The sequence below is a fragment of the Carassius carassius genome, chromosome 4 (genome assembly GCF_963082965.1).
Source record: "Carassius carassius chromosome 4, fCarCar2.1, whole genome shotgun sequence".
Lineage (NCBI taxonomy): Eukaryota > Metazoa > Chordata > Actinopteri > Cypriniformes > Cyprinidae > Carassius > Carassius carassius.
In genome coordinates, this window is record NC_081758.1 from 16,233,371 (window position 1) to 16,247,189 (window position 13,819).

At 35.2% G+C, this 13,819-nt stretch overlaps 1 protein-coding gene across 1 annotated transcript; it reads left to right on the forward strand.

Moving 5' to 3' along the window:
- Positions 1–1,944: 1,944 nt before the first annotated feature.
- Positions 1,945–6,108, forward strand: LOC132134506 (uncharacterized HIT-like protein Synpcc7942_1390). The gene is made up of 5 exons (XM_059547093.1): positions 1,945–2,126; positions 2,283–2,420; positions 2,580–2,684; positions 2,774–2,846; positions 6,023–6,108. The coding sequence occupies exons 1-5, from the start codon at positions 2,049–2,051 to the stop codon at positions 6,106–6,108; spliced, it is 480 nt and encodes a 159-aa protein (XP_059403076.1). The 5' UTR covers positions 1,945–2,048.
- The last annotated feature ends 7,711 nt before the right edge of the window (positions 6,109–13,819 follow it).

The window sequence follows — 13,819 nt, forward strand, 5'->3', positions numbered from 1 at the left end:
TTTGTAATGCATAAAAGCTTTTGTTTGCTTGGACTTCTACTGAGGACCAGAAAAAGCAAAGCTAAAAAATGGCCTTCATTTGTGTTTCAAAGAAAAACAAAAGTCGTATGGGTTTAGAATGACATGAGGGCGAGTAAATGACAATTTTTTATTTTTGGCCGATTCCTTTAAATACAAATATGTCTGATTTGATTCTTCAACATACAATTTGTAATATTAATTCTCAGTTCTATTTTGAGCACAAAATCTTCTTTAAACACAAATTCTTAAACTTAAATGAAGACAAAAATAACATGCAGCTCCATATATTGTTTATTGACATGCAGAACAAGTTCAAAACTGTGTTTCAATAAAAACTGCAGCAGCAGTTTAAGAATGGCATCACTCAAGCCCACAATGTCTCCGTCTGTGATTCCCTCATACAGACGCATGCTTTCTGTGCACCAGCATAAGTTCTTCCTGCTATTGTTGCCATCATCCCTTGGATTCCATGCCAGAGTATTGAGCTGATAGCAGAAACATTAGGAGAACTGCTCATCTGTGATGACAGCCTGAGACACAAATGGCCTCCTCACGTCCTCTTCAATCCAAAAACCTGGGCAGATCAAAACATATTTAGTTTTTAAAAAAGCATGCATGTTGATGCATGTCAGTGTCCTACAATTGTGAAAACAATGGATCAGTTCAATAGAAATCTGCTCTTAACCTGACCTCGGGACAATTCTGGCACTATTGAAAAAAAATCTAAAGTTTACAGAACCACTAACCTTGATACATCGCCTGCGCCCCTGTCCATGCAAACAGGCTCTCAGTGACACCTCGACCTGATCAGAGAGGCCTCTCTTGCTCATTTTGTCCCTGAGGAACCTATCGAGACCATGTGAAACTATGTGTGACCATAGCAGCATGGATCTTCCAGTTTGGCACCTGTGGGTCTAACAGCATGCATATATTTCCAGCATGCTATCATGGATTTAAACTTCAAACTAGAGGTTTGCGATGACAAAAATTAAATTATATCTGGATGTTTTCTGGACTTTTGTTGATAATGATAATTAGACAATATTCTGCTGAGCATGTCACTGTGCTGGTACCTTGGTAGGTTTAAGACTGCTGTGGACAGCTGACTCCCAAAACTTCTGATATTATTCATATTATGATGTGGCTAGTCAGCAGGAGCAACAGAAATTAACCTTTCCAATAAGTTTAAATAGATTTTTACCTTTTATTGATGTTTTTTTCCAATCTAATTAAATGTATGCATCAACTTTTGTGTCAGTTCCTTACATTTACATTTCTCACATAAGTAAATTCAAACAGATATTATATGGCTGTTACCAATCAAATGAAATCCGTATCAACAAAATTTGAGTTTGCAATGGATGAGCTTCGAAGAACCAATGAATCCAAGACCATGCCAAATCATCAACAATCAAATCCAGCAAACTGAGTTAGTAACGTACGAAGAACAGGCCCCAGTTCTGCTGTGGCTTCATTTGGAACTATTTTCATCATCAAAATACAACAAAAACAATATTTGTTGTGTCTAAAATCTGATTCACTTAATATTTACTCTTGTTTATTGAGCAATTGTGCTGAAATTTCTGATCTACTGCTGGCCACAAGAGCCTGAGCATTACAGCAGTGGCTCAGCTAGTTGTTATTTCCCTATGATGTAGTATAAATGAATCAGCTTTGTTTATAATTTGCATTTTAATATTTAATATATATAAATTTAAATCGTTTTTTAAGATTTATTGGGGGTCCCCTGCTTTAGAAACACTGCACTACCACAAGTTTTGTATGCAGAATTGTAATGTTCATTTGCATTTGAACTAAAGCATATTATGCTTATTTAATACACAAATTATAAATCTCACTAAGATGTTAAAGGGCATAATGTGCATAATTAAGAACCCTGAGTAGTTTGGAGACTTTTATTTTAAAAAACGGCATAACTTTTGAGAATCGGATGTAAACAAAACCTCAGCAGCAGCACGTGAGAGGGGGATTTCCATGGAAAATAGACGCCGTTTGTCCTTAGTGCAATGATTACCCGCAGTATTTTACTAACCCGGCAGGTTTTGCCCCTTGGACATCATTTACGGCGTGTCTTACCCGTGAAGGTGTTTATTTCTATGTAATGCTCGCTTTCAGAGTTCAGCGCGGTCTGTGAATGCTCTGAATTTGAAGCGCGCAGAATCCTTCATCTGCTCTGCACAAGTTTTAGACGTTCAGAGATGCTTTTGCTGAGGTTTTGTTTGTTTGCTTGTTTATATCAGACCTTCTGCTCTTCCACGCGCGATGAGGTTCGCTTGGCAAAGGAGGCCAGCAAGAAATACGGGAAACCTGAACCCACTATATTTTCTAAAATAGTTGACAAAACTATCCCTGCAGATATCATTCACGAGGATGACAAGGTGTGTTACAGACCACAAGCCTTTAGGACTTTTGCTTAATATAAGTAACATATTATGGAATATTTATCTTAATTCAGACTTTTTTGTAAAGTTTCATACATTTTATAAATGAACTGTGCATGTCAGTTTGCATGTAATATAACACGTGTAATGTTGCAGTGTCTAGCTTTCAGAGATGTAAATCCCCAGGCTCCTGTGCACTTCCTGGTTATTCCAAGGATTCCCATTCCCAAGATCAGCAAAGCACACGATGATGATGCATCGGTTTGTCTGCCATACACATTTGATTAGTTTCTAGCTTTAAAAATTACAGAGGATGACCCACCTCTAAGATCTTGACCTTTTCCATCCAGCTCCTGGGTCATCTCTTGATAGTGGCCAAAAACATAGCAAAGAAAGAAGGACTGGATGGAGGATACAGAGTTGGTGAGCAAAATATCCTTTGTTTGAAATTGGGTTTTCATCTATATTATTGCTATTTTAAAGCTTGACATATAAAATAATAGTCAGGGAGAAAGAGCAAACACACACACACACATATATATATATACATATATACAGTACAGACCAAAAGTTTGGAAACATTACTATTTTTTATGTTTTTGAAAGAAGTTTCTTCTGCTCATCAAGCCTGCATTTATTTGATCAAAAATACAGAAAAAACTGTAATATTGTGAAATATTATTACAACTTAAAATAATAGTTTTCTATTTGAATATACTTTAAAAAAATAATTTATTCCTGTGATGCAAAGCTGAATCTTCAGCATCATTACTCCAGCCTTCAGTGTCACATCTAACATCCAGTCCATCACATGATCATTTAGAAATCATTCTAATATTCTGATTTATTATGAATGTTGAAACAGTTCTGCTGTCTAATATATTTGATGAATAAAAGGTTAAAAAGAAGCATTTATTCAAAATAAAAAAAATTCTAATAATATATATTCTAATAATATATTTTGTTTACTGTCACTTTTTATCAATTTAACACATCCTTGCTGAATAAAATTATTTATTTTATAAAAAAAAAAGAAAAAAATTACTGACCCCAAATTACTGACCAGTAGTGTATATTGTTATTACAAAATATTTATATTTTAAAAACATAGCTTTTTTTTTTTTATTCAACAAAGTATCCTAAAAAAGTATCACATGTTCTGAAAAAATATTAAGCAGCAGAACTGTTTCCAACTTTGATAATGAATCATCATATTAGAATGATTTCTAAAGGATCATGTGATAATGATCCTAAAAATTCAACTTTGCATCACAGAAATAAATGATAATTTAAAGTATAATAATTTTAAAAACAATTATTTTAAATTGTAATAATATTTCACATTACATTTTTTTCCTGTATTTTTGATCAAATAAATGCAGGCTTGATGAGCAGAAGAAACTTCTTTCAAAAACATTAAAAATAGTATAAATATATGTTTCCAAACTTTTGGTCTATACTGTATATATATATTTGTTTGGTTATATTTGTTTGGTTATATCAGTTTGGTGAAGAACAATGCATTTTCCAGCACGATGGAGCACCGTGCCATAAGGCAAAAGTGATAACTAAGTGGCTCGGGGACCAGAATGTTGAAATTGTGGGTCCATGGCCTGGAAACTCCCCAGATCTTAATCCCATTGAGAACTTGTGGTCAATCCTCAAGAGGCGGGTGGACAAACAAAAACCCACTAATTCTGACAAACTCCAAGAAGTGATTAGGAAAGAATGGGTTGTTATCAGTCAGGATTTGGCCCAGAAGTTGATTGAGAGCATGCCCAGTCGAATTGCAGAGGTCCTGAAAAAGAAGGGCCAACACTGCAAATACTGACTCTTTGCATAAATGTCATGTAATTGTCGATAAAAGCCTTTGAAACGTATCAAGTGCTTGTAATTATATTTCAGTACATCACAGAAACAACTGAAACAAAGATCTAAAAGCAGTTCAGCAGCAAACTTTTTGAAAACTAATATTTATGTAATTCTCAAAACTTTTGGCCACGACTGTATATATACATATACAGGGCTCTGAACCGGTTCAAGGAACGAAAACGAAAACCGGAAACTAACGAAATTTTGACAGGTACAGAACCAGAAATAGAAACGAAATCAAATTTTATAGTTCAGAACAGAATCGAAAATTTGAAATGGCCGATAGCCGGTTAATAAAGTTATTTTATCGTTCCATTTAATATTTGAAATTTGCTGTCAACCAATCACGAATTCCAGTAGACTCCGGCATATGCAAATGTGACGCTGAAGCCAGCGTACGCTCAGCTGTGAACTCATCATAGGCAAGTCTCAATGACAATGCACCGCCTTCAGGGCCGGATTAAGACCAATTTAGGCCTGATGCTGCAGCGCAAAAAGAGCATTTTTTTTCTCGGCGTTGGTGCATGTGCATTCTACACTCAAGCGCCAGCATGCTTAGCGTTTCCTGCCCAACTGAGGAGTACCGCGGCTCTCCTTTGATTATTCCCAACTTTTAGAAGCTCTGCTCGCCGGATGCATTGGACATCTTCATGCACAGATAGATGCGCTAACCAATTTCGACATTTGGAATCGTCTGAGAAGGATTCAGCGATGACAAAATTAAGCTCGTACAAGCTCTGCAGCAAACTGTATCATCAAATTTAATAATCAGTTAAACGGTTTGAAAGTCATTTATTTATTTTCAGTAAATTATCAAAATATTTAAAAAGGTTTGCTGCATGGTTAAATATACCTTAACATGGTTAAATATGCATGGTATATATATATATATATATATATATATATATATATATATATATATATATATAGCCTATATATATAGCCTATATATATATATATAGAGAGAGAGAGAGAGAGAGAGAGAGAGAGAAAACTTGTATAGCCTATACGTTTTTTAGAGAAAAAAAAAATGTTTTCAAACATTAGTACTCATTTGTCATTCAAATACATCGCGAATACGGAAACTTTGATTTTGTGTCGAATGAGACCCAATGTTGGTTTCAGTTTCGTTTTAGCCTAAATTAGCTAATTAGTTTTAGTTTTTCGTTAATATTGCTTCTTATATTTTTAATTCTTGTTCTTTTCTAAATACTGTTAATTTAAATTATTTTGTTGTGGAGTGAGGGCAACATTTGGATTCGTGCTGAAAGAAAGACATATAGGCATCAGCTTCACCTTAGATTAATTTGTTTTTGGATTGACGTTTTTATAGCCTAAACTAATAACCTTTTTTATAATGTTTTTAAACATTTTGCTTTAGACTACAGGCATTTTAGCCTTTATTATTTCGGAAGTAATAGGGCTAATAAAATGCGACGTGAGCCGCGACTTTTTTTTTTTACTCTCAGTGAAAAAAAGTAGCTTACATGGCCTAAATCTAGAAATGATGATGATGACTAAGCGTTAAATCTCTATTTTTTCTTTTCTTTTTGAGTAAAGAAAACGCTATACTTTATTATTATTATATTATTATTATTAGGCAAATAATATAGTTTTTTAAAAATAACGTTATTAACCGGTATTTCTTCCACCCGAACCGGTTTCGGATCGGTAATAATATATATATATATAATTATACTTAATTATCTGTCCTTATTATTTAACAGTCATCAATGATGGAAAAAATGGGGCTCCAAATAACTGTTTACATCCTTTGCATACTTTGTTAAGGTTGCTTTGTCTTGATGTGTAAGGACTGCTCTCTAAAATGTATATAAACTAACATATTTCACTGCTTTATTAGACTGAATGACTGGAGCATCAAACAGCAATAAAGAATCCTGCCTGAAGATTCACCAAAGTCTCCTGGTTTCACTGCTCACTTCTAAAAGTAAACGCTGTCATGTAATTACTCCTTTTAGAGAGGAAATAATCGTCAGTCCATCCGATCTGAATCATGATTTTATAGACTGTATGCATCACTTATGTTTGACGTAAAATTCACTTTTTACATTTATAGATGTGTTCATATATTTCTATAGCAACAGTCACACAGGGTTTTGATTCTGGGTTATTGCTGCTGCAAAGTCCTTCCTACATGAAATATGGTGATTTATACAACAATACTTTCATGACAACAGTATTTTCAGATTTTTAACATCTCATGTTAGAGAAATCATGTTTTTAATGCACTAAAATATTCAGATAATGCCAGAATTTAAAAGACAGATACATTGGATTAATTTTTCATTACATCGATGTGTAAAAGTAGTTTAGTTGTCATTAATCGAGCCGCTGTAATTGTTGATGAGAGAATAGCTCACACTGTAACGGATTTTTGTAATTTGAACAGTATTTTACTGTAATATGTACAGTATAATAGCCTACTGTTAAATGTGCCAACAGTATAATACTGTAAATAGCAAAGGATTATGGGAAAATATAAGTTTAGTACTGTAATTATTATCTACTGTAAATAGATTTACAGTAGCGACAATGCCCGCGAAAAAACTGACCAATGACAACGGAGACTTCTTTTCAAGTTTTTTTTTTTCTGGTTGGTTGGGACAACTGAGGAAACACTCAACAAAAAGGTTAGTATTGTTTCTGTAATTATTTTATTTAAAACCGAGATATTTTCAAATGCAGTCACTTATTAACAGCAACCTAACAGTGTTGCAAATTGAGTGAGTTGTGAGGACAATATTCCTGTCGTCAAGAGACTTTTTTTTCTGCCTGTTTGTCAAGGCCTGAGGTAATGGTACAATTATTACTGCCGTCATCATTATGACAACTTCAACGGGCTGAATAAAGTTTACATTGACTGATATTTAGTGACACAGAAACAAAATAAGCTTTTTTTAATGCTCCTCTGCCTCTTTAATGTAAATTAGCTAAGCAGGAGGACTCTGTGGAAACTTTACGTTAACAGCAAACTATCTTGAAGTACGAAAAGAAAACGTGAGGCAACACTAAAGACGGAGGTTGTATAACAGTATTTTGAAGTGAATATTTCGTTTTCATTTAAAGTTTTTTGCTGTTAGAACCGCGGAACGTCGGAGGTTTGGTGTTGCCTGGAGTTCTTTTCTGGCGGTTACCGTCATCTGAAGAAACTGGTAAGCTAACAACAATTCAATGAGAAAAAGCTGGTGATTATTATACCAACGTTGGCTCTTATATTGAAACGTTAACGTTATCTGAAAACTGTAACTTCTATCTTTAACATACTGTTTAAAAAAGCAGCAGTCAAGATGGTTGCCCAGTTTGTGTGCAAACACTGCAAGTTATCTGTGCGAACGCATTACAGATTTTACCACCATATCATAATGCATAGGAACCTGGCTAATTTTAGGTTCAATTGTGGTTTGCCGACTTGTCCTTGTAGTTTTTAGATTCTGTCTGCACTAAAGTCTTCGTTGTCCCTGAAACAACAACATTGTGATTAACCAATCAGATTTGAAGGACCAGTTTATAGATTTTGTGAAGTTTATGCTTAAAATCACTGTTTGGTGCTTGTACATCAGTGTCATTCATCTATCATTTCCTCTGATTTTAGGGATTACTCATGGTTAAGGTTAGGTTTAGGTGTAGGGATATGGTCAAGAATACATTTTTGGAGTAAAATGTTGTTCCAGGGTCAACAAAATATGTATATATTTAAATATGTATATATATCTAACTCAGCAAAATCAGGACGTGCCTTCATAAGCACACACAACCAAATAAGGTTAACTGCAGACCTGCTCAAACGGATGCTGTGATTTGTCAGGTTGCGGGATGCGCGCATACTGTACATCCCCAAATTTTCATAGCTTCTGCAACCATTTAAAATGGCATATGAGCGATGAATTAAGAAAGCAAAATATGCCATCACCGGATATTGATAACATCATAGCTGGTCTTAATAAAAATAATCTTCTGAGATTGTAATGAGGGAGTATTCTGATGACACTCGGAAGACATATTTCAAGAGGAATTTTAATCATGTGGCACCTGAACAGGTGTATCTAGGTAAAAATTCCAAAGGAAAGGACTGCTTTTTGCAGGATGTTACAGTAAAGGAGACCCTCAATGCACTTTTGAGCCATGAGTCAGTCAAAGCACAGTTCATTGATGCAAAGACACACAGATCAGATGACCCACATTTACTGGAGGATGTAAGAGATGGCAGGATTATAGTTTCTTAAGAAAGTTCTAAAAGACAATTACTGTTTTTGTATTCAAATGTCATGCATTTGAGGTACACTTTAATTTTCATCATCATTTATGATTAAACTTCTATTTTGCAAGATAGGCAGACATAGATATCACAAAGTGACATATGCTTATAAAGCACATTGAGAAGTATTTTAAAACAAGATGCAAGTATGTTCTCTATATATGTAATTAATTTCTCCCAACCTTTTGTTAATTGCTCTACTTTTAGGTCACTGCAACTCCAGCAGATGCAGAAAGAAGCCTCTCTCTGCCCAGTACCCCAAGACTGATTTCACTTGGTAAGTCTATTAAAATGCTTTTTTTAATTGATACTATGGTGGTCAACATCTACCAGCAGACGGATACCCGAGAGCTGACTGAACGTCTGCTCTTGTGTCAACACAACATGCATGCATCACGGTGCTCTTGTGAACACGCATTGAAGATTAATATTTTGTAAATAAAGTGGTAAATTATGTTTAATTATTTTTGGCAGCAGCCAATCCAACCAGGCTGTACATCACAAGCTCTTATCCTAAAGCTTTTAGGCTGCATTTATTTGATCAGAAACACAGTCATATTTTTAAATATGATTGCAATTTAAAATAACTGTTTTGTATTTAAATATATTTTAAAATGTTATGTATTCCTTTTTTCATTACTCCATTCTTCTGTGACCACTTCTTTACATTATATGATGTTGTTTTTAAAGTTATGTACATTTTGGAACTTTTTATTTAGAAAATAAAAAGGTTCTTTCAACATGGAATGCAAAAACCTTAAAGTTCAATATCTCAAAACTGCTCAGAACGCAGATAGAACCTTATAATTCCAAGGGGACGATATGTTGACTTGCTGCTCAAGAAATTTTTCTGATTATTATCGATGTTGAAAACCTTTATGCTGCTTTTTTATTTGCATTGAGAAAGTGATAGATTTTTTTTAAGATTCAAAAGAACAGTACTGAATGTATTTGAAATAATCTTTTATAGCATTGTTTTTACTGTCCCCTTTGATCAATTCGGTGAAATAATTTTAATTTGACACTGCAAAAGACGTGAGTGTAGTAGTCATATGTCTTTCTCTAGCACATTTTAAACAAGTAAAATATCCATTTTCAACTACATACACATCACGACATGACATTGTGTATGTGAGTGAGTGGTGGTCACACCAAACGCGAATAGAGCGTCTGGTGCAAGTGATTTTAAAGTGTTAAAGGGATAGTTCACCCAAAAATCTAAATTGTCATTAATAACTTACCCTCAGTTTAAGATATTTTAGATTTAGTCCGAGAGCTCTCAGTCCCTCCATTGAAGCGGTGTGCACAGTATACTGCTTATGTCTAGAAAGGTAAGAAAAACATCATCAAAGTAGTCCATGTGACATAAGAGGGTCAGTTAGAATTTTTTGAAGCAGCGAAAATACATTTTGGTCCAAAAATAGCAAAAACTATGACTTTATTCAGCATTGTCTTCTCTTCCGTGTCTGTTGTGAGAGAGTTCAAAACAAAGCAGTTTGTCATATCTGGTTCGCGAACGAATCATTCGATGTAACCGGATCTTTTTGAACCAGTTCACCAAATCGAACTGAATCATTTTAAACGGTTTACGTCCCCAATACGCATTAATCCACTAATGACTTAAGCTGTTAACTTTTTTAATGTTGCTGACACTCAGTTAAAACAAACCAATATCCCGGAGTAATTAATTTACTCAAACAGTACTCTGACCAAACTGCTGTGAAGAGAGAACTGAAGATGAACACCGAGCCGAGCCTGATAATGAACAAAAGACTGACTCATTCACGAGTCAAGAACCGGTTGCATCGGTTTTCGGATCACCAGTAGTTCTTTCGGACAGTTCAATTCAATATACCGGTTGAAGAAAACGGTTCTCCGATTATTTTGCGCTCGACGTAATTGCGTCATTGGCGACGATTGCCCTTGTTTCAAGCCTTCGGTTTACCCACGCTCATAACACTAGCACAGAATCAGTTCAGAATCAATCACCAAAAGATTCAGTTCGGTTCATGCGCTCTGTGTGTCAGTCTGCTTCACGCTGAATCACGCAACACATGCGCAGTATCATCAGCTCCTCGGTTCTCGAATCGGAAGCGTCTGACAGAAACGGTTCTTGACTCGTGAACGAGTCAGTCTTTTGTTCGTTATCTGGCTCGGCTCGGTGTTCATCTTCAGTTCTCTCTTCACAGCAGTTCAGTCAGAGTACTGTTTGAGTACATTAATTACATTGGTTTGTTTTAACTTAGAGGGAGTGTCAGCCACATTAAAAAAGTTAACAGCTTAAGTCATTAGTGGATTAGTGGAGACGCGAACCGTTTAAAACGATTCAGTTCGATTTGGTGAACTGGTTCAAAAAGATCCGGTTACATCGAATGATTCGTTCGCGAACCGGATATCACAAACTGCTTTGTTTTGAACTCTCTCTCACAACAGACATGGAAGAGAAGACAATGCTGGATAAAGTCGTAGTTTTTGCTATTTTTGGAACAAAATGTATTTTCGATGCTTCAAAAAATTCTAACTGACCCTCTGATGTCACATGGACTACTTTGATTATGTTTTTCTTACCTTTCTGGACATGGACAGTAGACCATGCATACAGTTTCAATGGAGGGACAGGAAGCTCTCGGACTAAATCTAAAATATCTTAAACTGTGTTCCGAAGATAAACTGAGGTCTCACGGGTTTGGAACGACATTAGGGTAATTTATAAATTACATAATTTAGATTTTTGGGTGAACTATCACTTTGTCAATGCAAAGACGCGTTTACGTGCATCTGGAGGTCCTGCGGCGTGAGGCGTTTAGCACGGTCCGGATCCGCGAATGAGGCGAATTGAGCGTCTGGCACGATATGCGCGAGTTATTTAAGGGTGAGCGCGCGAAGAGAGAAAGACAATTCTGATTAGTCCTGAGGATATATCGCGTTTAGGGTAAAAATAGGTTCAGTGCTTATCACGGTTTGGAAAGAACCTGCATCTTGCAGTACATTTTAAACATGGAAATATAGCGATTTGGCATGAAATGTTGATGGAGCAGCAAATAGGGTCAGTACACAGCAAAATTACACGACAAACTTTTTTTAATGGGATTTATCGTGTTTTGGAAAAAAGCTCTTCATATATATATTTTGACTTGACTGACTTCTAGGGTTGCCACCCGTCCCTTAAAATATGAAATCGTCCCGTATTTGAGAATAAAATAGCGCGTCCCGTTTTGAATCAATACTGGACGTGGTTTGTCCCGTATTTTCGGAGTTGTCTTCAATGCATAATCTCATGCAAATCATCCCACCGGCATTCTGTGAAGACTCGTCCTATTCTGCCCCTGATTGGGTAATACTCGGTGCCATCGTTGGATTGATTGGTTTGTTTCAGGTTCACGGCCAATCAGAGTCAGTGGAGGGTGGGTCTCTTGGCAGAGAGTCGATTTGAAAGAATGGCGGAGGCTGCTCCAGATTATTTTTTAAACTTATTTTAAAGTGTTACCGATTTGTTTATTACTGTTAAGGTGTACAGTCAGACACATAAGCATTATTTTAATAAGAGATAAGAGAGATATATTTAATAATAAAAATACAGTGCCTATGTGAAGCAAATAAACAACTAATTTAAATGATTGCATTCTTCAATAGGCTACTGTAAAATTAAGAATAGACTATATAAAATAGATTACCAATAATAAAACGAAAATAACCACCACTGGCATGTCATCGGACCTGTGGTCATCGTGGCCCCAAAGGGGTGTCCCCCCCAGGCGTCCCTTATTTTTCTGTATTGAAGGTAGCAACCCTACTGACTTACTAGCTTACGATTTAAGATTCAAACGCTCTTCAATACAAAAACATTCCCTGTCTGAGTTCCTGTGTTTAACACGAATATCCACTCAATTGCTAATGTGACATTGATTTATACAACAGTTCAACAAACGAAAGGTATTAATATTAAGTGATTACATTTTAAACACAGTAATAGTCAGTATTTTTCGCTACAAAAAATAGCTCCAACGAGAGCTACTGCAGAACAGCAGCACACAGCAGTGTTTGTGCATGAATCTGCGGCTTTGAATAAATTAAGAGAGCCAATAATTCAATGATTCATTCATAATTACAGCCATTTGCTTCCTTACTAAATAAATGAACGCCTCACAAATAAAGATAGTGACATGTCGCAACATACTGAGGGTTTTAATTTAATATTTTAAAGCATCACTTTGTTTTTACCATCATTGCATATTTCTCTATTGATTTTTTTAGTTTTGATTTAAAGCATTATTTATTTTCTAAAATTATGTGTAAATGTAAAAAAAGCAAATATTAGCAGCAAATATTGTCCCTTACTGAAAAAGGTGTAACTGCAGAGAGCGGTTACGCAGATGGATGTTAAAAGCCTCAGGGGGTACAACTCTAAAAAGTTTGAGAACCAGTGGCCTAGAGACAACACATCCCAGCATAAACATTCCCAATAAATTATCTAAATTCACAAACCACTGTTAATTTAAACAGAAAAGCAAAAATAGACTACTATGTTTGATTTGGCATGGCAGAAAGCACGCAAAGATCTGTCCCTTTATAATCACTAAAAAGTGTCCCTCGTTTTAATTGCAACCTCACAAAGTTTCATTATAATCCGTCTAATCTGTTCATAATCTGTCTACAATGTATAATTAATTATTTATTTATATAGTACATATTGCTTTTATTAACATCAAACTGCATACAGCACCATGTTATGACTGTTGGGAAATCAGTGTTTTGATAAATGTTTTTTATTGTGCTTACAGGTTCATTCTGAGAATAAACCCTGATGGCACCAAATCACAGATCAAAATCACAGATCAGCCGGGCATCTGGAAAAATCGCCAGCCTGAATCCCCTTGTGGCATCTTTTATCAGAGAGCTGGTTGAATTCGATTGGCCAAATTATTGAAAGAAAACACGACTAAAACATTTTTTTACTGTTTGATTTGTTCTGCTTTTCAGAATGTTTACATTTTTAGCCATGTTACAAATACACAGGATGAATTCAAACACATTTGTAGAATGTACTTTTTAAAGTAAATGTTAAATAATGAAATAGTTAAACAATGAAACAGCACATTTTAATAACAAATGTTCATGAGAACTTATGAATTTTTTGGGGAGTAAAACACTTATAGTTAGTTATAGTTACTTATAGTTACAGCTAGTGGTTTTTCAATCGTTAAACATCAGTTACACCTGTTGTTAATTTCATTAATTGGTTTGT

Excerpts from the sequence above, each read along its gene's own strand:
- LOC132134506 (XM_059547093.1), top strand. The coding sequence starts at position 2,049 with ATGATTACCCGCAGTATTTTACTAACCCGGCAGGTTTTGCCCCTTGGA. Across the intron at positions 2,421-2,579 it reads TCATTCACGAGGATGACAAG|TGTCTAGCTTTCAGAGATGT; the intron begins GTGTGTTACAGA and ends GTAATGTTGCAG. Across the intron at positions 2,847-6,022 it reads GGATGGAGGATACAGAGTTG|TCATCAATGATGGAAAAAAT; the intron begins GTGAGCAAAATA and ends ATTATTTAACAG.